This window comes from Corvus kubaryi, unplaced genomic scaffold (assembly GCF_017639235.1).
Source record: "Corvus kubaryi isolate FWS band 111438036 unplaced genomic scaffold, C.kubaryi_AGA036_p1.0 66, whole genome shotgun sequence".
In the NCBI taxonomy this organism is placed as follows: Eukaryota; Metazoa; Chordata; class Aves; order Passeriformes; family Corvidae; genus Corvus; species Corvus kubaryi.
The window spans coordinates 13,006,026-13,033,524 of NW_024582054.1; the positions used below are offsets into that span (position 1 = coordinate 13,006,026).

General features: G+C 40.3%; 1 protein-coding gene and 1 long non-coding RNA gene across 2 annotated transcripts; one reads left to right on the plus strand and one right to left on the minus strand.

Moving 5' to 3' along the window:
- Window positions 1–270: 270 nt before the first annotated feature.
- LOC121673809 lies at window positions 271–20,506 on the minus strand. Its single transcript, XR_006019312.1, has 2 exons — window positions 20,424–20,506; window positions 271–3,845 (listed from the first exon to the last, which is right to left on the minus strand). It is a non-coding gene; the product is annotated as an uncharacterized LOC121673809 (long non-coding RNA).
- A 99-nt stretch (window positions 20,507–20,605) lies between these two features.
- On the plus strand, window positions 20,606–24,031 carry SSTR1 (somatostatin receptor 1). The gene has a single exon (XM_042047550.1). The coding sequence runs from the start codon at window positions 20,672–20,674 to the stop codon at window positions 21,866–21,868; it is 1,197 nt and encodes a 398-aa protein (XP_041903484.1). The 5' UTR covers window positions 20,606–20,671; the 3' UTR covers window positions 21,869–24,031.
- Window positions 24,032–27,499: the final 3,468 nt, after the last annotated feature.

The window sequence follows — 27,499 nt, forward strand, 5'->3', positions numbered from 1 at the left end:
TACATTGCCAGCTCCCAAACTGCACAGCCACGGTGGTAGTGTGAACCCTCTTGCCCTTATCACTTTCACACTGTTGAAGAGGGAACTGCAGCACCTGCTTCCTGGAAACTGTGCCAGTGCCCTTAACTGTTTACCAGCTGTCTTAGAAACTCCCTGAATGAGACACAAATCAAAGTGAAGTTTTTATTTTTGCAAGCTCAAGGAAGAAAAAAGATCCAGCATGTTTAGAAAAATGTAAACCAAGATAATAACAAAATCACAGCCCTTGAATAGCTTTTACTGGCATTTTTATTCAGTCCAGTATATTTTTCCTTCTATGCATTGTCATTCTGCACTCATAATTAATTTATTTTTTTTTAATCAAAGCTTTTGTGGTGTCATGTAGACAAGATTTTGCTTTCAATTTAAAAAGCACAGAAACATAATTGAAAGTATTTCAGGCTTTTTATTAGATGAAACTGAAATATACTCTGTATATAAGAAAAACACCATTAAATACATTTTATTTAAGAATAAAGGGTTATTCATTGCAATTTGTGAATGGATGAATTTTACCTGACCAGTGACGAAATTTTTAATAGTACCTAGTAGGGCCTTCACATAAAGTTCTACAATTCCTAATTTTAACACAATTAATTAAGTTTTCACAAAATATCTGTTTTTCAGTTACAATTATTTTTATTCACTTTACCCTGCATTTGAGAGCTGTGATGCTATGGTCCTACTGGGACCATAGCATTCCAGTGCTGGGGAAACTTTAAAAGGAGCAAGCCTCTCTGAATTTTTGATGATCAAAAAATGTATCAATGGTAAAACTTTCATTGTGACAATTTGAAAGTGAAATTGGCATGCGAAACTCAGAGGAAGAAAGAAATAGGACGGATGTTATAAGGAAAAACAGGAGTAGAAATTAATGTGTGGAATTGGGTCTCTACTGGATTTGACAGAACGTTCACATCAGAGCCCTGAGAGCACTGGTGACCCTAATGATGCTGACCAGACTCTCCTGGGACTCCCACCCATGTCTTCTGCCCATGGCCTTGAAGCCCCATTTTAACTCAGGCCTGAGCCCCCAGTCCCTGCTGAAGCTGTGCTGCAGCTGTCTGTTCCCTGTCCCATTTCACACGAGACCTTCGGACCTGCGTTACAGTCATGTGTCCAGTCTTGTCGGCAGCCCCGTCTCCTGCTGCTTCTGATGGAACCCTCTGGATAAGGCTGTGGATGGATCCTGTTTCCAGCACCTGTCACTGCCTTGCTGCGCTCAGGTGCTTCAGGATTGTGTCCTGATCAGTGAGGACACTGTCTGGGCTGGACCTCCCTCAGCTCCTGCCTCACTCTTCCTTAGGATCCTGTCCTTGCTGCTCCCTGACAACCCAGGACAGGAAAATTTTTTTTGCTTTCCTAAATTGCTGTGTGAGCTATACATAATACTCAGAAAAGGATAAAAAGCTGAGTGTAAGTACTTCAAGGATGCCCAATGCTCGAGGGAAAGGCAATCCACTCACTACTTGGAGACTTGGAGCCTGCAAGTGATAATACGGTGTCTGACAAAAAACAGGCAGATGAAAGAGAGAATCAGGATAATCCTCTCAACTGCTAAGAGAACTTTATCGTGTAACATGAGTACTCCAAACAGCAGGAAATGTTCTTTATTCTTGGTTAATGTTTAAAGGTTTCAAAGTGTGATACTGCTATGGCTGTGATTGAAAAGGACAAATTCTGCTCACAAACTTAGCTCCAGGTTTTCTCTCTTATTTTCTATTCAACACATTTTTTCCTCGAAATACTGAAAAATTGTTATTTTGAGAGACAATGACAGCAGCTGAAAACAGTTTGGTCGACTTCATGAACTCAGGTATAAACTGCCTTGCCCTGTGTGGGTTGTAACACTTATGTGTTTGCCACTTTATCACTACTGGAAAAACACTCACTGGTAGTGTAAAGGTGGGAGCACTCCAGCCTGCACAGTTGTTTCGAATGCCCAATTTCCGTTTCCAGGAAACCCTGATATTAGCAAAACTATAGCTTATTTGGGAACCAAATGCATCAGTTTTAAAAAATTTCACACACACACAAATTTCTGTGAGTGCTCTGTTTTAGAAATAATTTTTTTTATTAGTTGGGGTATCTCCCTAAGAGAACTGAAATAGCTATACTTATTTTTGGATGCTGCTGGCTGGGAAAATATTTTAGATTACTTATGATGTTCCTCACTCCTGGAACAGCCCTGGATCTGGTTCTCTACAGAGGAACTAGGAATCTGAGCTTTGCTGTGACACCTCAGGAGCAAGTAAGTTCAGAAACTCCCTGGAATCAGCTTGCATTTCAGCAATGATTTAAGGAGGTAAAGATTATTTGTAAAGCAGCATATCCTTAAAGAAGAAAATAAACCCCAACAACACTGACCAACAACTCTCACTGCACTGTGCTTTCTTCAGTGCTGGCATAATAACTGCTAATTTCTTAGATGTTAAGGAGTGGTTAATTATTTATACAAAGTGGGATGGCTTTAGCAGGATATATTCTGGTGTCAGAATACAAGGTGGGACTTAGTCTGCATTCCAACATAAAGTTTGGAAGGTTTGAAAATGGGTCTCCTGCTTTCCTGTGACACACTTAAATCCTGTGAAACAGGATACTCTGGGGAGGATCGAAACTTTTTTGAAAAGGAGCTTTTCTCCTTCCAAGAAATGTATTTTGTAGGTGGTACTTGAGCAGAAACAGGTATAACCCACAGGCTTGGAGGCAATGTGTACTTTCATTCCAGAGGCACAACTTGCTGAAATTGTTCTTGAGCATTCCTGGCTGGCAATGCCAGAGTTTCCTCCTCAGCTCCCTGGGTTCTGGAAATCCTCTTCTTTGATTGCATGTGTTTCATTCTCTGTTGTCCAAGGCACATGAACCTTTTCTGAATTCCACTAAACACCACGACAGCAGCTCTATTGGTCTCAAGCACCTCCCTGTGCTATTCTGAGAAACTAAGCCCAGGGCAGAACAGTCTCGGACCAGACCAGCAAAGGAACAGAGAAAATCCCCAGGGGAGTCAGGTTACTCAGTTGAGTCTGGGAGAGCAGTAACTCAATCATTAGACAACCTCCTCTCTTGTGTACAATTCATAAATGGATAATGTGCAATAGGTAGTTGTAGATTAATGAGATTCATCTGGAACATCAAAGAGAGGATTTTCCCTTGAGGATTCTGATTAGAACTTGCATACTTTCAGTGTAGCAAATCTGTACCACTTTACTCTCTTTGTATTGACAAAGTCTAATTTCGGCAATATCGGGTTGTGGTAGCCAACTGGGTAAGAAGTACATCTCTCTCTATATATATATATATCTGTACAGTTACTTTTCCTGGAAAAAAAAAATCTTTCTTGTCCTGTTCCATTTGGTTGTCCTTTTATAGAAGTCTTATTACTCTTATTTGCACTTTTCTCACAAATACAATGAATGCCACCTTCACAGTAAGCTGCTACTGCCATTGTTCACAGTACTTCTTGATATGTGAGAAAAAAGATTCATTATTAAGATAATAAAATAACATCATAATTATAGGATTTAACATCACTGGGTAATATTTCATGCTTCAGAACACTTTATGTTTCTTTAGTTGTCTACTTTCCAGGGTGATTTAGTTCATTTTTGCTCTTGTATTCCAGTAGCAACTGTAGCAGAAAAGCCTTTTACTATCTGGGCAGGCTAAAGGGCTGCAGCTCTCTTCTTAAGATGCAAAGTTACATACACGGATTTATGATGACGTCTTTGTCACAGGAGGTAGTGATGCCTTCGAGGACCAAGCTTGCAGGATTCCTGGAAACTGTAGCTGATTCAAAATGCAGTGGCCTGCCAGAGAAGATAGAAGAAAAACATTATAGTAATCTCTAAATTGTCCATTTGCTACCCATTGGAGCCCAGTTTTAATTCAGCACACTGGTCCTTATCTCTAAAGCCTTAATATTGGGTTGACTCTGAGGACATCTATTTTTTGCCTGCTTGCATGAAAGCTGCAGCTGATGAATTTTTTAGACTTTTCAGCTTTATACTGAAAGATGAAGGGGGCAGGGGCACAAGGTATCAGTTATTTCTTTCCATTTCCCAAGTTTATATTTTTTCCCTTTCAGACTGCAATATACCAATTCAGATTTCCCCATCACAGGACATGATCAGCAAAATCCTCCTCCATATGCGGTTATGACAGTTTTTTCATTACTTTCCTATCAAAGAAAACCCCGTGTTGGCATTGGTAAATGTATTTAGCTCTTTTCATGAAGGATTGTGCCAGATATGATGCTAAGAAATGTTTTTAAAATATCTCTAATAATAAAGAAGCAGAGATTAAAAAGAAGCATTTTCATGTGTTTTAGCTGAAGTCACAATAAAGCCTAGTGTTGATGTGTCTGATACATTTATGCCATCCAGCAGCTCTTTTATTTCATAAAAAAAAGTTACCAACTGGATGTAGCAAAAGGGTAAGTGCACCTCAAGATTTTTTTTGGCAGAAAATACACCTCGAATGCCTTACAAATACTATACCTTTTTTCTGCAAGAAATGATAGATACTAATGCAGTTGTGTCATTTCTAGATTTCAGCCTCAGTCCTGAAATTATTATATATGTGATTAAATTTGTTAACAGTTATAATCACAATGAAAACAGTGGACTTATTAAAATAAATTACATGCTTAAATGGTTGCAACAGCAAAGTCTTAAATATCAAGAAGCTGTTTATTATATCTATTTCTTCAGGTTTTTGTCATAAAGTGTCTTCAGATACTGTTTATATGAATAAATCTTTGTTTAGCACAGTTGTTTGTGCATACAAATGCAACAGTATGCTACAGCAGCAACTAAAGAAGCTAAGAGTCTATATAAAATGGATAAGGAAATGGATTGGGGTAGCAGCTCACATTTGTATTTATCAACCATTTACCTTACTAGTTCAACCACATTAATATGCAGAAGAGAGAAGGCTTTGTGTCAGAAATAAAACAAACTGCCGCCCCTCACAGTTCCTTTTCTATAGATTGTGCTGAAATGCACTGAGATTACAGCAGTGATTAACCATTGGCTTCCAGGCATCCTAAAACTGAGTGAACAATCTGAAGTGGAACTTGCCCTATCCACAACAGCAGGTATCCTACACAGGGTGTCTTATTAGAAGATGATGGTTCATATGAGTCGAGACTCAAGATAGAGGATTTCCACTTCTTGTGCAAGAATTTTGTCAGTATGGCCATGTTTTAGAGCAAGTTGGCCTCTCTGAGGAAACTCAGTCTTACAGCACATATTAGATTTTTCTCTCACCATATTGACATGATGTCTGTGTCCTTGCTGGGAGATCTCAGGAGGACAAGGTAGGGGAACTGCTGAGTTGTGGAACCCTGCCAGCCTTGACACTAGGTTGGGCAATGGACTGAATAGGTGGGACATTTCTGTACTTTTGCATGGAAAATGTTCCATGTATCTGGAGAATGTTAATCACTATTTGGATAATACCTACAGATTTTTCATTCCGCTACATAGTTACAGAACAACTGGAGGAATTCAATCCTTAAGTCTGGCCTTGCTGGTATATTTTCTACTTTTAGATTCTGTTTCAGCTTTTGAACCCTTTCCTTTGTCAAGTACTAAATTCAGACAACAAAAGCCCTGCTTGGTTGGTGCCTAACTGTGAAGAAGCCTAGATTTTATGGAAAAGTGAGTTTTTATCATTAAATGTCTCCACTGTATCCCATGAAGCTGAGCACACTCACTCTGTGCTCCCTTTAACTGGTGACATTTGGTGCTAGTCAGGTTTAATTGTAACTGCTTTGGAAAGCTGTAATCTTTCCTATTTCATTTAGCTTGAATTAATCTCCCTTAACAAGCACTCAGAACAGCCCTCTTCCCCCTAAGTATGTTGGCCACAGAGCCATTGTTGTGACTTATTATAGAGAATCCTTTTTCTGCTTAGCAAAATTGAGACAAAGGAATGCCTCATCAAGTTTTTACTGTTCTGCTGCCTCACATTTCTAAAGCGCATATGAATGGACTAGATGCAAATGTCCTTCCTGTAGAAGGTCACCCAATTAACAACTAGTGCACAGAACCATTAAATTTTATTAATACAATCCTTTGGCTTAAACTATTTGCATCTAAAAGCTTTTTTAAAATGCTAGTAATATTTTTGAGTACAATTGCAATTAATTTACAGTAATTAGAGAAATTGTGGGTCTGAGTCATATTCCTATGTATATTTAGCTCACCAATATTTCAATGTATAAACATCAAAATATCTTTAAATATACAGTGCTCATTTACTCACTTCTTGAGTAATTTGTAATGCTCTTTTTCTATCTGCTTTCTGTCATTTTGGATTGTAAATTTTTGAGGTTGAGAATTCTGTTTTACCTGTGTGTCTATGCAGGATAACAGGAAAATGTTTTTTCTCAGGCTCACAGGATGTTAGTATAGTCATTACTAAAATAATTAAGATAAGACCCCAAACAGAGGCTGTAATGAATGGTTGCTCACTTTCTTCTGTCTGGATCATGTGTTACCATGGAAGGTGGAAGGGGAATAGGCTCACCCACTTCCTCCCCTATCTTTTCATCTCTATTATGGTGGGAGCTCAGCACAGGAAGAGAGAGTTGATGCTGTTAGAGATGACAAAGATGTTCTCATAGATTCATACAGATTACACCTCACAGGGATCATGCAGTCAAACCTCCTGTTGAACAAATAAGTTCTCTATACTCAACCCACAACTCATAATTAAAGTGGTGTTTCTTTGCGCAGAAGGGTTAATTGTTGTATGCTATGGGAAGAGAACAGGAGACCACCAAGCACTGCCAGTCCTTGAGTTTACAATAGTTTTGTATCAGGGAGATATTGATGTGATCAAAGAAGGTAAACAACACCTTCAGCATGTAATGCGGAGAAAAGGGAGAATTTTCCTTTTTCCTGCCACTTCTGTGAAAATACTCTATCAATTCATCAGGTATGACCAGAACACAAAAACAAAGCTGATAATCTCAGGTCTTGGGAAAGCCGTGCTCTTCTGCTCCGTGCTCTATGTCTTCATACAGATGGCATAATGCTTTACAGAAACATGGGGAAAAAATTGTAGAATGAATGTAGACTCTAACAGGGGAAAAGGTTATAATTTCTGATCTTTGACTAGAGGGACTTGGTAAGAGTTAAGCTTTTCAGGTAATTTAAAAATATATTTAAATTCTTATTTAATTGGCAAGTCATAAAGATCACTTGAATGATCATACAGTGCTTACCTACCCCAACTGCCCTCATATTGATAACACAATAGTAGAATATAGTCAATCTTTGTCAGCATTGAAGCATGCTGTGTTTTATAATCATTATTTATAATTAAGGAATTGGTGAAAGAGTTATAAGGGCATGCTGACAGCAGTTAACTTGGTAGCAAACCTGAAATTGGCCATAATTGCTGTAATAAATCAATTTCACCAGGATTATTGCTACTGTAAAACTAATAGTCTGTAAGAGCAGCATGTGATTAAAGACAGCTCCCTCTCAGATCTTAGTGACTAGAAATTTAGAATGTGAAACTAAATTCCTAATATAGAAATTAAAACTAATAGAACTGCTGATAAAAATTGAGGTTAAACTCTCTCAAAGTTTCAACAATCAAGGAACAAATGAAGATGAGTAACAGGAAAGCTTGGTCAAATTTTGGGGCTGACAAGAAAACACAAACCAGTATGCATGCTACCACCCGAATCTGGCAGCCTGAATGCCTAAAGCAGTCTCAGTGTCATTAAGCTCCCTGCCCTGACCGTGCTGTGGGAGCTGTGTTTTTACATCAATAAGGGAAGAACAAGGGAGACTGCTGGAACGATACCACAATGAAACAATAAACATTGCTCTTTCAGCTGTTCCAACCAGAGCACTTGATTAAAACTACCATCAGGATCAATCAGCACAGTAGACAAACTGTATCTTCAAATTTCTGTTTTTTTCCAAACAAACCTTTTCATCACAATATCTGCAATTAGTGCCAGTCATGGCTTCTGCTCTCTAAAGTATCTGTAGGACTTTTGGCCAATTTTGTCATGAGAGTATGCACATCACTCTTGCCTTCAAGAAAACATATTCGAAAGCAAAGGATGGCTCCTCTTGGACCATCCTTGTCATGTTCCTTGCATGTAACCTGACTAAATTGTGAAAATACACAACTGATTCTCTTGCAGACTCTGTTCTGTTTCACATGGCCCAAGCAACACTGGATTTTTTTCTTGTAGTGTAAAGATTTCCAAACTCCAAATATGCCAGGAGATGAGTGATGAACCAGTGACAGATCCATGAAAGTTTACACTACATGTTTCACAGACCTATTTTTACCCTACCCCTTAGAATACAGGGTACACTTCAATGTATTATCAGTTTATAAAGAGAAGAAGGGAAACTTTTTGGTGTGTATTTATTGGTCTCTAAACACCAGTAAGTCTTCCTGCATCCATGTACAAGCCCAGAAGGTCTAGAAGTTCACCAAAGAGTTAAAAATGTTAAGTAAAAATTCTAAAAGTTTTTAAAAAGTAAAAAGGTTAAAAATACCATTTCCTATATATATATATCTTTAAATATTTTAAAAGTATTGACACGTTGGTTTGTAGTGTTTGTTGTATATTCATTTTCAATAAGCTAACCCATAGTAAAGGTTAAATTCCTTTGAGTAAGCCTTTCAGACAAGTACAACAGGAAAATATTAATGGGTTTGTACATATACGTGAATTCAAACTGCACTAAGGAGGATTATTTACTGTCTTTCTTATGAGAAAGAAAATAAATTCATGCAGACTATAAAATCATAAGAGCAAAATCAATGCGAAAATTAGGGGCTGAATATATAAGAAATACATATAGAACAAAAATTACAGTGAAGCAAGAACTCACTACAACAGTGTTCAGCTGATTCATAACCAACTTCATTAAACTGCTGAAATGAGAAAGAAGGTCAATGGTTGTTGTTGCAAAATCCATCTCCCTTTTACTTTCTCTTCACATTATCAGTTGTTACAGGAGCACATACCTTTCTATCTCACCAGCCCATTTCTGTGCATCTTAAAATTCTGACACTGAGAGCTTACCATCCATTCCAGCTCAGAATAGAGGTCCACAAATAACAAGACTACAGGACTAACACCACACAAGTGCAAGGAATATATTGAGTTTAATTAAAAATTTACAGATGATGAAATAATTTCATTCTTGAGACAGGATAGCAAGTAATGTTGTTGCAGCTACTTCCACCTTGTTTTCTTGAAGGAGTGGCCACAAATGGAAGGGATGGAAAGCCTGCAGTCCACAGGGAAGCTTATGTGAATTACGACTGCTGAAACTTGCTGAGCAGGAAATTTGGACCCTGGCAGAGGAGAGCCTGGGTGTATTCACTGGATATCTGCATAGCTGCAGAAAGAAACAGCATTGCTTCACAATGACTTTTAATTAAACAGATCTGAAACAAAGTGCAATGTGCCTTTTAGTAACTCTCCAGGCCTGTAATCTTAGCAGAGTAGACAAAAATTAGGACCAAACTGGGAAACATAGATAGGTCTGTGAAGTTAAAGATGTTTGATGATGATTTTATCCATTAGGATGTCAAGTACTGGTGTCACTCAGTATTGGGCAGAAATGTGATTCATTAATCAATACATAGCTCACTTTGATGACATTGAAGGTGGTTATTCCTCCACAGAGCTATATGCCTTAAAATAATGATGCTGAAACTTTAGGACTGGTATTTTATTTCTAAAAATACCATCCAAATAACACAGGTTTCAGGCAAAATTTTTGGCAAATTGAGTCTTAGCAGCTTATGAGAAGTTAAAAGATGGGGTAGGCTTCTGTAACAGTCTCCTGCATCTATTTTATATCTCTTTTATAGAAGGGATTTTATTTAAAGGTGGTAAGACAACAGATTTTAAATGATCACATCATATAAATGTTAGGAGTCTCCAAAGTTTTTTATTTTTCTCTCCATATCAGAAAAGGAGTCTGATAATGCTTTGACTGAAGTCAGGAGAATTGCTCCCATTCAATTACACCCTAAACCTGCAATGGGATTTGCTAATGCATAAAAGTCAAAGCCAATGCAATTGGTATGCAAAGGGTTTTTATGATGCACAGTCAATAATGAACATTTTCCTTTCTTTTTTTCTGGAAGGCCTAATTTCAAAATCAGGGGGAATATCCAATACCAAATACCTATTTGGAAAGGGAAAATTCTGCAACCAGTACTCAAACTAAACAGTCAAAATCTGCTTCAGACCAGCTTCTGTGGCATTAGATGATACCTGAAGTGCATGAAGATTGCAGCATCAGAGCTGATATGAGTAAGGGCCATCAATGACAGAAGGAAACAAACAGAGGCCATTCAGAAGAAAAGCCTTCAGAAAATTCTCCTCTCTCTGCTCTTCTGTAGTTAGTATTAAATAAAATCCTCACTTTCTGATCAACTCAAATTCATGTCTGAAAATAATTCTGCCTACCCCACAGCATGACAGAGGTCATGAGACCATGATTACCAAGAACTAAAAACTCAGAACTTTGCTGTCCATCAGACCACCAGGATACTGCCCACTGTTCCTTTAAACTGTTCCAGAAACAAATGCTGAGAGAGAAATGGGAAGGAACTGCAGTCACAGTTGGTTTTTTCACCACTATTAATGGTATACTCTAGTTCAGACTTTTCTCCACACATTCTCCCATATTTACAGATAGCTGTTCGGTCTAGGGAAGCTAGAAAATCTGCAATGTGGTATACAATATCTATATTCTGTCTAGTCTAATTAGAAAACCCCATCTTTGTAGTCATGGTTTTATTACCTGACAATCATGTACTAGCATAGTGTGATGTGTTTATTTCCATCAGTAGAGGGAATACTGAGTTGTTTGTTCATCCTCCACAGTCTGCCTCAGATAAAATATTGGCTTCAGTTAATTAAGTGAAAATTTTACCACAGCTGGACCAGCATATCATATATTGTATTTTTAAGAACTTTAAAATTATAAACATCTTTTAGTCATTCTAGGTTTTATAAGAGAAAAAAATAACGACATCTAGGTTTATTCCTCTCCTCTTGCATGGGAGTCTTTGTGGAAATCCTGAAAAACCACAAAACAAAACAGTGATTCTTATCTGGATATGCCTGTTTGCATTCTTAAAAACAGAGCTGTCTCCCAGTTCTCATCTCCTGTGTAGGTCTTCTGGTGTCTGAGCTGTAGGGTAAAATTTAAGAGCCTTGGCCATGCCTAGAAAACACATAAAGACCTCTGTTCCCACAGTCCAGCCCTGTGGTTTCCCCTAGAACTTAGAGACTGGCAGCAGGATTACCCAGCAGCTAAAAGCAGGAACTGCTGGCTACTAAAATGCACACTGACAAACCAGGCATGCCCACAGACCCCATGGCTTAGTTCACAGACCCTGCAGTAGTGATTGACATTACTCATTCAGACAGCAAAATATTAGATTAGAGACTATTCCTAAGGCATCTTGAACACTGCACAGATCTTAATTTCCACAGTTATTCATGTGTTTGATCTCAGAAGCACCAGCAGCAAAGTCATCATTTGGGAGAAAAGAGGGACTAGCATCCTGTGGACAAGCAGGTTTCACAGGATAAGAAGTACGTTAAATATACACTTTGACCTCTTACCCACTAGATGCAACAGTACAAACCCCACAAACTGACATGAAAAAGGGAATAATGCAAACTACTGGAGAAGAGATGCACAGCATGATAGCAAAAGAGGAAAAGAGAAAAAATGAAAGTTCCATCTGAATGGTGGTCTAAAAATTTTGTTTCTCAGCACACACTGTTTGAAAGATTGAGGGGAGCAGAGAATGTATTCTGTCCCTTCTATAAATGCCAACAAACTTCCTGCTCAAAATAGTGTTCTGTATGTATAAAACCCAGGGTTTGCCTTTAATATCCAGTGGAGCATGACCCACCATACCAAACCTCTCCGGGCATGGCTACATCAGTGGTTCAGTTTGAATCACTTTTCAAGTGTATCTCTTAATATCACTGTTCAGTTCTGTTTTATCCACATGGCGGAGTGGTGCCTGCGTGCAAAAACTGGATACGTGCCCTGCCAGCACAAACAGGCACTAAATCAGTGGACTGTATTTGTGCTAGTCCAGGCTCCATCCTACCACCAAAGGATGAGTTCTGAAAGGAGCCAAAAAATGAGTCATTGTTATTATAGGAGGTAAACATGGATGCTGCCTATAATATTTTTCTACTTTTCATACCTTCTTGCTAATCCAAGAGCTCAAGACTGAACATCTTCTAACAAATGCAAGTATTTAAAAACTGCCTTCTTTTCTGTATTTCATTCACATATTATCACACTCAGCTTGCATTCTGAGGTGATATAAGGCTCATTATTGATTGTGACACAGAGATTAAATGGCCATTTACCACCCCTGCCTTCTTCGTGACCTTGGCCTAGGCACCTTCTCCTTAGACAATTTTGGAAGCTGCAAAATGCATTTCCTGTTGGAAAATTACAGCAACTGGCTAAATAAGATGGTAGCTGGCATGAAGAAAGTGAAAACAACTTGTGTTTTGTATGTCGAAAGAAGATGATATGCATAGATAAGAAATGAAAAACAAATACGTTGAGTTATAAATAGAGGTGAAAATAAAATTATGGAAAAACATGGACACCTACATTGGGCAAGATGCTTGTGGAAATGACTAATAGTACCTTTACTCAAAACATAGAGATGTCTTCATTCCCTTTGACCCCTGACCACACTATGAGGCAGCAATGCGTATATATATGTTACATACCATGGTACACTTTATTGTTTCACAGTCTGTCATGATTTAACCCCACTCAGCAACTAAGCATCACAGAGCTGCTCACTGACTGCCCATCCCTCCAGTGGGGTGAAGAATTAAGTAAAAAAAAGTTAACCTTGTGGGTTGAGATAAAACCAATAATTGAAACAAAATATAATATAATAATAATAGAAATAATGATAATGATTGTGACAATAATTGCAATGAAAAGGAGAGGGAGAGAAAGGAATAAAACCCAAGAACAAATGATTCACAATGCAACTGCTCACCACCCACTGACTAACGTCCAATGCCTGTCCCCAAGCATGGTTCAGCAGCTCCTGGATAACTTCCCTTTTTCTATTCTGAGCATGGCATTCTATGGTACAGAATATCCCTTTGGCCAGTTTGGTCACTGTCCTGGCCAGGCTCCCTCCCAGCTTTTCATGCAGCTCCTCACTGGCAGGGCATGAGACACTGAAAATCCTTGACTCAGGGTGAGCAACACTTAGCAACAGCTAAAGTATCAGTGTGTTAACATTATTCTCCTACTGAATCCAAAACACAGCTGTGTACCCTTTTGCAGTAGCATTGGTGGCTACCTAAAGCACAGGACATGAGAATATCAGTAACAGATTAAAAAAAAAAAATTGAAATATTTTCAGTGATTGCTAAACATATAAAATAATTTTCCCCAAATGCTGAACCATTTACAGAAATGTACAAATAATAGAGATAACCAAAGTTAACTACAGGATTAGGCTTTTCTTTAGTCAGTCTTGTGCAATTGGACTTGAACATCGGGCAGCACAAACTAGACCGGTGCTGTCACTGTGTGACATGTACTGCTACTTCAGTTGTTAGTAGCAATATTTCCCTTTAATTGTGTGTCATCATTTCTATTATAAAAATAGCTTCCCATTACTCTCAAGTTAAAAGAAACAATTACACATCAGAATATGATGAAAATCAAATTTTAACAAGACTAGTGATTTTAATGATTGTTTGCTGTATAAATATGTTTCAGAAGGCTGAGAAGCTATTCATCAGGAAGATCTGTATCATTTATTCATATGACCTTTAAATGAAAACTCACACACTGAGGACTCTTTCTACAACCGATATGAAATAGGTGATAAAATTGAATTGGGTGCCATACAACATCTATGGTTATCCTACAAATTTACTTTGCTCTCTTCAGTCATAGAAATATCTATTGATTTGTTTGATGTTATTTTCTTGCAAAGAGCAACCCCCCTTCTCTCCTGCCCACCCCATTTATAATTTATCTCTCCTCATTTTCCTCTTACATTAAGTGCAATGTTTATACTGCCAAAAGAAATACTTAGCACTGGAAAACAGTATCCAGTCAGCATACATTTAAATGTAACAATTACTGTAAAGAGTCTGGTGAAGACTAATAACTGAGCCATTCCAAAATCAGGCTGGATGAAGCAGCAGAGAACAATATCCGCTGTAGGGAAACATCTCACCAAAAGGCAAGGAGCAGAAAACCTAACACCTTTTTCTTCAACAAGCTTTTGCCCTGATCCAGGCACATTTTAGCTAGGCATGATGAAAATCTGCTAAATACAATTTGTCCTTGGCTATGTTTACAGCCAAAACTTGCTCAGTAGCATTTCAGTTGCACCTGCTGCTACTGACACTTGTCACTGAGTAACTTTTTGAAGGGAGACAAGGGATAAAAACTGAGATCCACCACTTACACATTTATACAAACCTAGTTAACCACCAGTAGACAGAATTATGCAGATTTGAAAAAGTGTGTCTGAGATCAGATTCGGGTGCTATGTAATATCTTGTTTGCTGGGGCAGCTACCTTGCTTTTGAGAACTTGGGAGTGTGCTGTCAGCACATGTGTTCGGCTGTCAGCCTTCCTGAAAAAAATAATGACACAAAGCAGTTTGTTGTATGACTTCTACATAATTGAGCTAAATAATGGTACTTTGTGCCAGTTATTGACTACTACAGTACAAAACTGATGAAGTGGGAAGAATTGCAATGTAATACAGGTTTTGTCAGCCATCTGATTTGAACTTTTTCAGCAGCTAGGTCTGAAATAGATGCAACTGGATAAAGACACAAAGATTCATTTTTACATTCTCTAAGCAACAGCTTGATTCTTTCTCTGATGAATCTTGTTTAACACATCTGTTTTTACAGAAGAGTTGTTAATTTGTCAGTTAATTGTAAGGTATAAATGACAAAATTTTTCTCTTAGGAGAAAATGCTTTCTAACATACTACTATAATGAATCACTTCCATCTGTCTATTTGCACTTCATTTTCAATCATAACTAAAATTGATGTAAAGTTTAGGCACCCTGCTAAAAGTAAAATGATAACCAGAATCATGATATCTGAGATACAATATCTCTATTAAAAGGGAAGCTTTTAGAAACATGTTGACGTTCTAATGAAAAGTTAAAATCTCTGCTGACTCATAGCAGACCCAGTGATATCAGTCAAAAAGTAAGAACAAAATTTACATCTGAGTGAGCACAAAATTTTCCATCTTAATCAAAAGGTCATGAAAAATGTATGACTTCCAAAGATATGCAATTGAAATGGGTACTGAATGTTTTTTAACAAAACTATTACAGGCTATAATTCAATTGATTACCCAGATTATATCATATTTTGCTATTCTGTAGAAATATATGGTTGTAAAAGAGTGTTCACTCATTAATTTCTCAGCAAGATTTATGAAACATTTGGTTTGAGTGGTGCACAGGGCATCCACAATTTGAATAGGAGACGCTTTACTGAATTAGTCAGTGGGACCTCACTGAAATGACTTAGCCCACAAAACCTCTTTTGAATTTACTTAGGGTTCATGGTGTATGCAAATTAAAGCAGTCTCATGCATTACCACATCACTGCTGTGCTCAAAAGTTGAAAGACACTGAAGAAAACTATTTATATATTGTCTCAGGTTTAAATATTTAATGAATTACAATAGGCTTCATTTTAATGACTGTTTCCTTTTTCTTGCCATGATACTCGAGACATAGTGACACTAGGTGAAATGTATCTTGACAGAGAGAAAAGGTACCATGTGCCTTGTGACCTGTTTGTAGGCTTTTTTAAGTGAGAGATTTTGAGTGTCAGCCTTACCCCACCATCAGGAGAAATGTTTGTCAGGAAGCTACTCTAATTGCCACTGGCACTCTTGCCTCAAATACTTCAGATGGAGCTGCTGGGCTAGCACTCAACTGTAGGAAGAAAATAAGGGCTTGAGCTCTGATTATCAATGGGAAGGGCTTCATCATGTGGAGCTCTAGGCTTTGCCTCACCTCAGTCTAATCCTACAATGTGCTTGGAACGGACCTTAACCTGACAGCCTAACCATGTCCTGTAGGATAATGTGGACAAGAGAAAAAAGATTGCAGTCTTCTCCTCACCCTTTGGCAGTCCCTCTTAAAGTTCAACTCCCTTGGAGCTCTTGGCTTTGTCTCTTTTCTTGCCCCAGTTCAAGGGTTAGATAAAAGTAGTCAAAAAATTTACCCTATCCAGAGTCCCCAGCCTATAGCACAAAGGAGAAAATTGTTAGGGGATAGCATCTGGAGTCTTCCCCTACTTTATTCAGCTTTTAAATCCTTTTTCAACCTCTTTCAGCAGGAGCTGTTGGCTTTTTGTCTCTCTCCTGACCTTAACATAAGCCTAGGCATGGGATGAACTGTAGCCTGAGATGTGTAGTGTTATCTCAGTGGGACAAACAAGTGTTCTGATATGAGGTCTTTGCACAGACTACTCCATTGATCCTCTCCCTTGCATCCCCACTGCACCTGGAGCTACGGGCTTCTTGTCTCAACCCTAATTCTAACCTCAGGCATGGCCTAAGCCTTAGTCCTAGACTTCCCAGCATGGCCCAGAATTTCTTTTGGAAAAAAAACAACCTCTTTTTCCTCCCTCCCATGAGAGGCAAGTGTTGCTACAAAAATGGGCAATTGGAAATTATCTATGTATGTCTCAGGCCAACCTGCAGACTGTGTTGAGCAGGTCAAGCTGCCCTTCCCCACTTAGTGACAGGTAGATTATAAACACAGGTTTAGACCTCTGGTCTAGTCCTTACAGATAAAGTCCTTAGGCAAAAGAAGGAACTCTAAAAAAAAATAGTAGTTCTAAGCATGTTCCCTAATTTTAATTGGTTTCTGTTAGAATTTCTGCTTTAAAGGAATCTTTGATTGTTGAAACTATGCCAGTGTTGGTGTTTATAAAGGCAGTATAGCATTATTGGCATAATGGACTGCATTATTTCCAATCAAACATTTATACTTTATCAAATAGTTGAGGTTAGAAATCTTGAGCAACACTGAACATGTGTAAAGATCAGCAGCTATGAATTCTTGGTAAATTAATACCTATAACCTTTTTAGAGGAATCGATCTAAGTGACTAAGCAGGCACTCAAACAATTCCTTTTGGGAAATTGATATTATTCTCTATTGTGAAATTTTCCATATCCAAAGGAAACTTCAGTGAATGGAGATATCAAACCTTCTGAGTGTATGCTACAGCACAGGGTACATTATCATAATTATGCCTACAATGGTATTTCTTTTTCCTGGGCACTTTTTTTCCTGGGCACTGGTCAAGCAGGTATGTGTGTGATGCCTAACAGGGCTAGTACTGTTGCAGGAATTACAATTTATAAGGAATTTATTTTGACTAAATGCAGTAAGAGAGAACACTATGCCCACATCTACTTCAACAGAAGCGTTTTTACTGACCCTTTTGGGTGCAAGGCATGGCCAAATCCAAACATGGCAAAGTAACGTGAAATGGGCAATAGCATGAATAAAATGTCTAAATGCCAATTTATAACAATATGAAAGAAGGAAACCCTTTGATTCATGCTCCATAAGTAAATGACCCTTAAAACAAATGCTCATGCAAACAAAAATTGGATTATATCTGAACTATAGGTTTTCAAATGGACTAAAGTGCTGATGTTCTTGTTGATGGGTTTGCAGCTATTGACTTATGCTCCTTCTCATATCAATGACTGAAAGCTGATTCATGTTCTCCCAGTATACATATACAAACTTTAAAGAAGGTAATTCTTCAGCTGAATTTATGTAATAGCAGAGATTTGAGCAGTGTCAGATAGCACAATGCAAGAAAAGATTTTCCATGGTGTAGTTAAATATAAATATTTTTTTTCTCTGTATGCTGGAAGCTCTGATGCAGATGCAAACACATCAGAATATATAACCTCTAAAATCCCAAACGTAAGGATAAATTTTAATTTGTATAACATCCCCAAGTGCTCAAACATCCAGCTAAAGCCCTCGTACACAAAAACAGTCCTAGGAATGGTAAGATCATTTGCAAAGGCTGCTCAATAAATGCATTTCTATACTAGAATATAAATACAAAAAGCCCTCAAAAGTTACAAAGAGTATCATCCAAATAGAACTTGTGTGCAATTACCAAAAATTGAATAAGGTTATTTTTATAGTGTGTAGGGGTGTATATATACATCTACATGTATTCACAATCTGCTCTTAAACACAGAAGAAAAGGAAACAGCTTGATAAGGGTCACGCAAAAGTATGCATGTGCTAAATGTAGTACCCTTGACAAGGTGTCAAACAGCACATGCTCATCATATGGGAGTGCCTAGGTGTGTATGACTGGAGGTGATGACTGGTATGAGGAAAGTCATACAGTCAGAGAGGTTACATGCATGTATTTCAATAGATGCTGGTGTTGATGAGGGGTATGAGGATATATATGGTTCTAGAGAGAATAAATTCGTGATGATGGGTTGTAATCAATTAATGGTAATGCTGCATGTATCTGCATATTAAAGTGGTGGGTAGTGATAATACGCATAATTGTGATAGTGGGCAGACAGTGATAACAAGATGTGTGAACAGCAGGAGGTGATGGGTATGCATGGTAAAATGCGTAGGTTGTAAGGATGCATGTGTGATGCTGAGTATAGTGGTGCTGTGGGGAGCATATAGCAGCATAAGCACCGTGCTGATATTTGTGTGATGTGGACCTGCTGTTCTTGACAAAAGTAGGTGGTGCTCTTAGGAGGCAGTTTATGTGAAGAGACAGGTTGTTATCCATACAGGTGCGGTTTGCTCACACAGATGGGGGGCTACAGCCAACAGAATAAATAAGCAATTACTGAGTATTTTGTGTGTATGCCTGAGGGAGTGCTGACACAGTGAGCAAGTGTGAGGGTCTGTGTGTACTAGTGAGTAACCATATCTGATTAATACAGAATGGTCAGGTGGTATATACAGAACGGTGGTGCTGGAATACGAAAATTGATTAAGTGGTTATGTTTAAGTATGTAAGGACAGACTGTATACTCAGAAGAATAACATATAGGGAGATGATACATATTGACCAGAAGGAGAGATGTATGGGAAGGTTTTTTTCAAGAAAAGTTTGCTTGCCAGAGATGCAGTATTAGGACTATCTGCAGTTGTTCATGTGTGTTGTGAACTGGTAGTATGGATGAGGTGTCTAAGGTGTCAGTGTCTGCCTAGAAATGACAATATGAGGAACTACTGGTATATGTGGGTTCATCTAGGATCAGGATGTGTGTGAAAAATAGCACAGTATAGGTCAATGTATAGAAGTGGCTGGTGGGTATTGCATGGAATAAGTTATGTAGTGACAGCTACATATATGTAGTGTATGAATAGAGATGGTGCCAATGGTTTGTGTATAGGCTCAGGAGGGCTTATAGCATATAGATATGCATCTGGTTTAATTACAAATTAAGGGAGGGGGTTGTAACACTGGTGAGGCAGCACTTGGTGGTTGAGCTTGAAGTGATCCTGTGAGTGGAAGCAGATGTGTGGGAACAGAGGTATGCACAGCATGACATGGTCTTGGCACCACTGTGGTGTAAATAGTCATGGCAAGCTGTAGTGTGCAAACTGGTCACTGCACTTTTGGATGGGACGGACAGAAACAAAACATGCGCAAGGGTGTTAGAATACGATGGCGGGGGGCGGGGCCGGAATCTTTCAGGACAGAGTGTGTGGAGAGGAGCAGGGCTGCTCATGAGTGATCTCTAGTGGTGATGGTGGGACAGGACAAGGTAGGGGGCATGGAGCTGCGTGGTGGTATGAGGCATGGACAGCGCTGTGTGCATAGGGTTGAATGTTGCGTGCTTTGTCAGTCAGTGCCATGCCTGGTGCCAGCTCTGTGGGGTGGGCAATGCACATGGCGCAGTGATAGGAGAGGGTTACAGAAGCTGCGTAGACATGAGGCATGCTTGCCCAGGTAACACTGCCCACCCACGCAAGACTCAGGCTTTTTTCTTAAAGGAGAAAGGATAGTCCCTTTGCCAGGGGTGCCCCTGATCTGGACCCAGGTGCCGTGGAGGGAGAGCAGTGAAGAATAGAGGGGGAGGAGAGGATGGTGGACGGGGAGGGGACCAATGCGATGTGGGGGAAACAATACTGGGTGGGGAGAGAAGTGCGGGATCGGGGGGCACTGGGTAGTGTGGGGCAGCGGGAACAGGGGACAGGCAGCCCTGGAGTTGCCGGATTTGCGAACAGCCGGAGGGCGGGATGGGAGGCGGGCAAGGGGAGTGAGGGGTAGGAAGGGACACCCACTTACGTCTCCTCCTGCATTTTTTTTCTTTCCCTCCTTCTTTCCTTAGCTGGTGACGCGCCGCTGCTATTAATCATTCACCAGCCGGGGAGCAGCAATTGCCGCCGCTCGGAGCGAGCGGCGCCGGCAGCCGCCTCTCTCCCGATGCCCGCGTCCCGCAGCCGCCGCACCGGGATCCCTGACGGGATGATGCCCAGTGCGGCCGGCGGCGGACGCCTGCTGCTCTGAGCCGGGGCGGGGGGTCCGGGCAGAGGATGCTCCCCAATGGCACCTGCCCCAGGCTTCCGGGCGGCGCAGGCAGCGACAGCGGCGACAGCGGCGGCAGCGACAGTGGTGGCTGCGGAGCCCGTGGCGCCTCGGAGGAGGCGGCGGCGGAGGGCATGGACTCAGGCGGCAGGAACTCCTCTGGCGCTCCGAACACCACCCTGAGTGAGTCTCAGGGCAGCGCCATCCTCATTTCATTCATCTACTCCGTGGTGTGCCTGGTGGGGCTGTGCGGCAACTCCATGGTCATCTACGTGATCCTACGTTATGCCAAGATGAAGACAGCCACAAACATCTACATCCTCAACTTGGCCATCGCAGACGAGTTGCTGATGCTTAGCGTCCCCTTTCTGGTTACCTCCACCCTGCTGCACCACTGGCCCTTTGGCTCCCTGCTCTGCCGCCTGGTGCTCAGCGTGGATGCCATCAACATGTTCACCAGCATCTACTGCCTGACTGTGCTCAGTGTGGACCGTTACATCGCTGTGGTGCACCCCATCAAGGCGGCCAGGTACCGCCGGCCCACTGTGGCTAAGATGGTCAATCTGGGTGTCTGGGTGCTTTCCATCCTCATCATCCTGCCCATCATCATCTTCTCCAACACAGCAGCCAACAGTGATGGAACAGTGGCTTGCAACATGCTCATGCCAGAGCCCACCCAGAGATGGCTGGTGGTATTTGTGGTCTACACCTTTCTGATGGGCTTCTTGCTGCCTGTGGTGGCCATCTGCCTCTGCTACATCCTCATCATTGCTAAGATGCGCATGGTGGCCTTGAAGGCTGGCTGGCAGCAGCGCAAACGCTCAGAGCGCAAGATCACCCTCATGGTCATGATGGTGGTGATGGTCTTTGTCATCTGCTGGATGCCCTTCTACATTGTGCAGCTGGTCAATGTCTTTGTAGAGCAGGATGATGCCACCATCAGCCAGCTCTCTGTCATCTTGGGCTACGCCAACAGCTGTGCCAACCCTATCCTCTATGGTTTTCTCTCGGACAATTTCAAGCGGTCCTTCCAGCGGCTGCTCTGCCTCAGCTGGATGGACAATGCTGCCGAGGAACCCATCGACTACTATGCCACTGCCCTCAAGAGCAGGGCATACAGCGTGGAGGACTTTCCCCCAGACAACTTGGAGTCAGGGAGCATGTACAGGAATGGCACTTGCACCTCCAGGATTACCACCCTCTGAGGAAGCATTCCTGTCCCCCAGCTCCCTCACTGCCCCCCAGCTGGAGGGTGAGCAAAGCCAGGGCTGTGGCATGGGGTGGCTGGGAGGGAGAGGTTTTGGTCCTGCCTACTGCCAGCAGTGTTTGGCACAAGAAAGAGCAAAAATAACCCCACATCCTTGATTTGCTGCCCCCCTGCACCCTGGCTGCCCCCCTTGAGAGTGGATGCATTCTCTGATGCTTTGACATCCACTTAGTGAATTGCAGCTCTCATGGGTTAGCTTAGGGTCTGGTAGCCTGGCTCTGCCACTCCTCTCTGTGTCTGACAAGTGGCTGTAAAGGTCCTGCAATGACTCTCCCTCCACCTTTTGTACAGTTTGCCCTTCCCCTTGGCTCATGGGACACCCCAGGCCACTGAGTCGAGCCTGCCTCAGTCAAGCCCCAACATTCAGGCTCAGACTCCCCCCAACTGAAAATGACCCTGCTCAACATCTGTCAGTATGCACCTCCCCTTCAGAGATTAGAAATGCTGGAAAAATTCCTCCCAACACTCACCTTGCCCTCCCCCAGGAAGGAGCCAGTAGCCTCTCTCTGCACCTACCCTTCCCTCTCACTGGAATCAAAAAGAAAGTGGAGAGCAAAAGGTCCTTGAGAAAAGAAGCAGCATAGTCACGGAGATGTTTTTTGCTTTGCAGACAGCTTCCAACTCATTGGGGCTTTGGCTGCCTGTGCTACTTGACAGAAGCAGAGCAGAAAATATCTTAGGAAAAAATCTGATTATTGCTGTGCTTTGGAGCTGCACGGCAGGTTGCTGATAATGGGATATAACCAGTCCCGTGACACACAGGGAGCAGAGAGCTGGGACTCACTGAGATGGGAGCCGGGGAGACCACTGAGCTGGGAAATGTTTGAATTTGTCCACACATACAATAAAGTGTGCTGATAATAAAGTTTAAAGGGAGCGCTAGACTGTGAATCTGCTGTCTTGAGCCTGCTCCATCAGCTGTGAAACAGTGATGAAGGGAGCTGAGACAGCTTTTGAATGATCTGGGTGATGGCAAAGTCACTTTAGCCTACATGGAAAAAGGGGTATTCATTTGAAAATCTCCATCCGTCTCTGAAATAACTATTTGACAGAAAAAGTAGCTGTTTGGTAATAGCTATTACCCTAGTTCCAGTTTCTTCTGTTGCACTAAAAAAAAAAAAGAAAATGGGTTTCATATGTTGTCAATGTAATATACTGACCCAGAGCTTCTTAATGTTTCATTTCTGAGAATTCTTGTTTTTAATGTGTGCCAGATGTCTTCTTGTTTTGATTTTTTTATTTGATTCTAGTCACTGTGTCGTGAACGTGTTTTTCTGAAGCAATTTATACTGTGTACTTATGTCTGTGATGGCTACTTGCAAGGTTGCATTTAAAATGGGTGATGCTGAAGAAGGCTCCTTTCCAGATAAAAACATTGTCATTTTCTCTCTTTTATTTACATTGTCTCCTCCACAAAAATTCTCTCTTGAATTTTCTCTCTTCTCCTCTTATGACAAAATAATTTTCATATAGACAGATGAAGCTTTCTTCGATAAATGAGAGCTGATTAAATGAAACCTTTTATCCCTACTCCCTCTTATCCCAGACAGAAGAGTCGGTACGAACTGTGTTGAAATAAGCAGCTATGTTTTTTGCTTTCTACCACCTATGCTAACAGTGTCACACAGTGGCAAGTGTCCCTGTAGCTGTGACAAATCACTTCTCTAGCACAATCCTGTGGTTGTATTAATTATAACTACTGGCAATTTGAAGTAAGAGACTGGAAAAAATCTCTAGTAGCAGCATACCCGTAGCATTGTACTCGTAGCTGCAGTGCTAAGTGTAAGGTTGACAGTTAAAACATCTAGTATTTGTGGTGGTGGACTTATGACAGGTTTTTTGTTAAATTATACCCTTTAACTTTTCTCAGCAGTAAAAAGCAGGATGCTACTTTGTACGTTTCTTTCACCAAAACTTAGGTACTGTTAAATGAATGTATAAATTTAGTATTTCAAAGTTGTCTGGTTCAAAGTCCATCAAAATGGGAGAAAAAATCTTAATTCACTTCAATGGACTGTGAGTCAGCTCCTTTTAGTTTAAAAATTGCTAATGTGGAAACTGTTACATCCTTATTAAAATATCTCATGAAAAGCTTTAACAATTGTACAGTTTCTTTTCTTTTACTTCCTAGTGGACATGATTTAAAGAAAACTTCCAAATATTAAATTTGGTAATATTTTACATGTACGTATGGGGAAATAAGGATGAAATCTCTCTATAAGCTTAATTAACTTTTCACAAAAATCAAACATCTGTCAAAGCAGTAAAATGCCCCATGATATCCATGATGCTATTTCCAGGGCTTCACTTGAATTCTCACTCAAAATATCTTCAAAATGGCATAAATCTCATAATCTTATGTGGTCTTTTTCACCAAGGCATATTCTTATGTATGGTCAGATTAAACAGAATACTTTTCACTGTTGAATTTGTTTAATGTCAGACACGATGACGCAAAAGTGAAAAACATAAAGATTCATTCTGCATAGTCAGCTTTGATGAAAAGTTGAACTGGGTTTTGTTCCGTAATCTTTTTTTTCTCTTTGCCTTGTGAATGTTGTGATGGAAGCCTACATATGCACTTTAGTTTCAGTTCTCCCAGGCACATCGCAGAGGCTGGGTTGGGGCCTCAGTAGATGGCAGGCTTGCCTTCGGATGGCTGGGCTGATTCACTCCCAGGCAGCACTGCCCCTATCATTACTGGCTAAAACACTCTGTGTAGTTTCAGCTGGAAACAAAATCTGTTTATCCCAAACTAACAGTTCTTCCTGCTATTTTTCACCCTGGGAGAGGTGATCAACAGCAGTAAATCATTCAATTTAGCTAGAAGGAAAGTTAGTTCATTCTGTGTTATTATTCTAAATAGTAGAACTCAACCACCAGGAAGAAAAAAGTTTTCCTCATGAAATAATGTGTACCAGAAAAGAAACAGAACTCTTCTTAATAATGCTTTCCAAATGGCAAATAAGAGTATTCAGATTTCATATGGAAATTATTTTAACTAATGCTTAATTCACTGATTAAAAAAAGAGTACAGCGATGTATTTCTTGGTGACATTTTGACTTTTTATCCAGCTGTGAATTGTAATTTGCAACCAGTAGGGGGTTTTTTTGGTTTTTTGTTTTTGTTTTTGGTGGTTTTTTTTCCTTCTTCCCCATGAGTTTTGGGTTATATTTTAAAAATACTGCATTCAACTTGTCATGGAAATTGGCCTTGCGGCCACTGAAACCCAGGCAACTGTTGCTCTTTGTTGAGCCTGAGACCTATACCCAGCAGTGGGATAGTGCCAAACAGCATCCAGTCAATGCATTAGGCTGTTTCCTGTGGCAGGTATACCAGAGAACGGTCTTCACCTGGAACACACATCAGGTGTGCAGCACACATCAGCTGCAGCATTTCCCACTCAAAGAAGAGTGCACAGGAAATCACTTTCCTTCCTCACCAGGCTTCCCAGTGCAGTAGCAAAGACAACACATCTCATAATCCTGAGGCTGACTGCTACCTGCTGTTAGTGGACTTGAACAAGACTGGTCACAGAGGCACATTATATCTGGGCTGTGGATGAAAAGGGTGATGGCTGCATACAGATATTCTGCCTCTTCAGATGGTCCTTACAGCAGAGAACATTACACAGAGTATGGTTTCTTTGCATTCAACACATAAAGAACACATTTGATTTCTTCACAGAGAATAAGGTTTCTGAATGTGATGTAAGAATTTCTGAAATGCCAGGTTTCCAGTGAATCAGAATTTTGAAAAAGGCTTTCTGGTTGTTTCTGGAAATCTAAAAAGCTGCATTTCTAATGTATGTGGCATGATCTATTAACATTGTGATTATTCACTGTATTTTAACCTGTTTCCAAAATCAGCATCCTAATTCTAAATATTAAACTAAGTCTTACTGAAATAAAATAACCTAGTGATGACATACATTCATGTTATATAAGGTTTGACTTTACTCTGCCATATTTCTAGAACAGTGACAATTTAATTCCTATAATCCTGATTAAAAAAAGATCCAAGAAAAATAATTTTAAAAAATCAGAAGAAATTAGCCAAGAAAGAAACATCAATCTAGTGTTCTAAACTCTGTGATTTCAGCCCCTAGGAACCTTACTTGACACCAGGGCTCTACAGACAAGGATGTGAACTATGACTCTCTAGAGGAGAATAAAATATTTCTACTGAATTGTGTATTCAGCATTTCCATCCTCTTCAACATAGCCTTATTTGGCTGATTACTTCAGGCTAAGCCACAGGAAGAAAGGATGGTTTACTAATTAGATTTCTCTTTAAGTAAAATGCTTTTAGATATTACATTTTGTGGAGAGAAATGGCCAAGAAAAATAGGTGAACCTGAGAGTATTTCAAAGTATATCATTTGACAGGTACAAACCAAGCACAGTTTTGACAAGAAAAATGCTTTTCAATAAAAGCTAACTATGCCCACTCCCTTCCAACTTTGTTTCTCCAAAAGCCTAAAATCTGGTTTTGGCAGAGCAGTAAGCAGCTATGAAGCAGAGATAGCAAGGTGCTGTATCCTGCCTGAGATACATAGGGTTTTGTGTCCAGTCTGGATGGAATACATTTGTCATTATATGATTATCATGTCTATTATGGGTAGAGTCACCTTGAAAACAATATAAAAGTACAGAAAATTCCTTCTACTCTCCATTCCCCTCTCCCCCCCACCCCCCTAAAAAAAGTCTTTTCTATACAGGTTCTTACACTGTTTAATATGCCTAAGGGTTGCTCTGTGGGTCCTTGAGCTTCCTAACTAGAAAGGCTCAGATTAAAGTGCCCAAATTCACAGCATAGGGAGGTTGTAGGACAGATAACAATTACCAGATTTCTGACTTGGGATCTGAATTGTATTGTATTTATGACTTGGAACTGCATTGTATTTTCTCCACTTACCTTGTTGGTGACGGTACTGTTGTCAGTGCAGGTGTGGGCCCTACCAACCCAGGGGAAGCTTCTGAAGGGTGCTGGACTGCACTAACTCCTTAAAGCTGAGCAACGCCGGGCAACGCCAGTGCTGCTGACACAGCCTGAGTACAGCACAAGCTCAACTGATTCACACAGCACTTGCCCATGTCAGATCCACAATGGAAAGCCCAAGTGATTGCTGGTTAACTGGAGTGGTCCAAAACGTGGCAAAGGCAGATATTTGGGGGAGAATGGATAGGAAAGAAGGCAAAACTGGTGGATATTTGATACTGAGCAGCCTGAGAGAGAAGGAATCAGAAATGGAGAAAAATCAAGTATGTGATGGCCAGGAGAAGCCATTTTGTTAAGAACAGAGGAAAAGAAGTAGAGCCCAGTACAGGCATTGTAAAGCAGGACTTGGCTCTTTCACGTAATTAACTTTCATCATTTAGAGTACAGCAAATACATAAACTCCCAACTCAGCAAAAAAGATGAAGTTCTGCTTTTTATGTCAGCTGCTATTTTCAAGGCTGGCTGATATTTTTGAAGGTTAGAAAGTATCTAGGCATTTTTTCTAAGAACCAAATGATAATTTATGTACTTTATGGAATTACTAGAAACTTGGGAAAACAAGGCAGA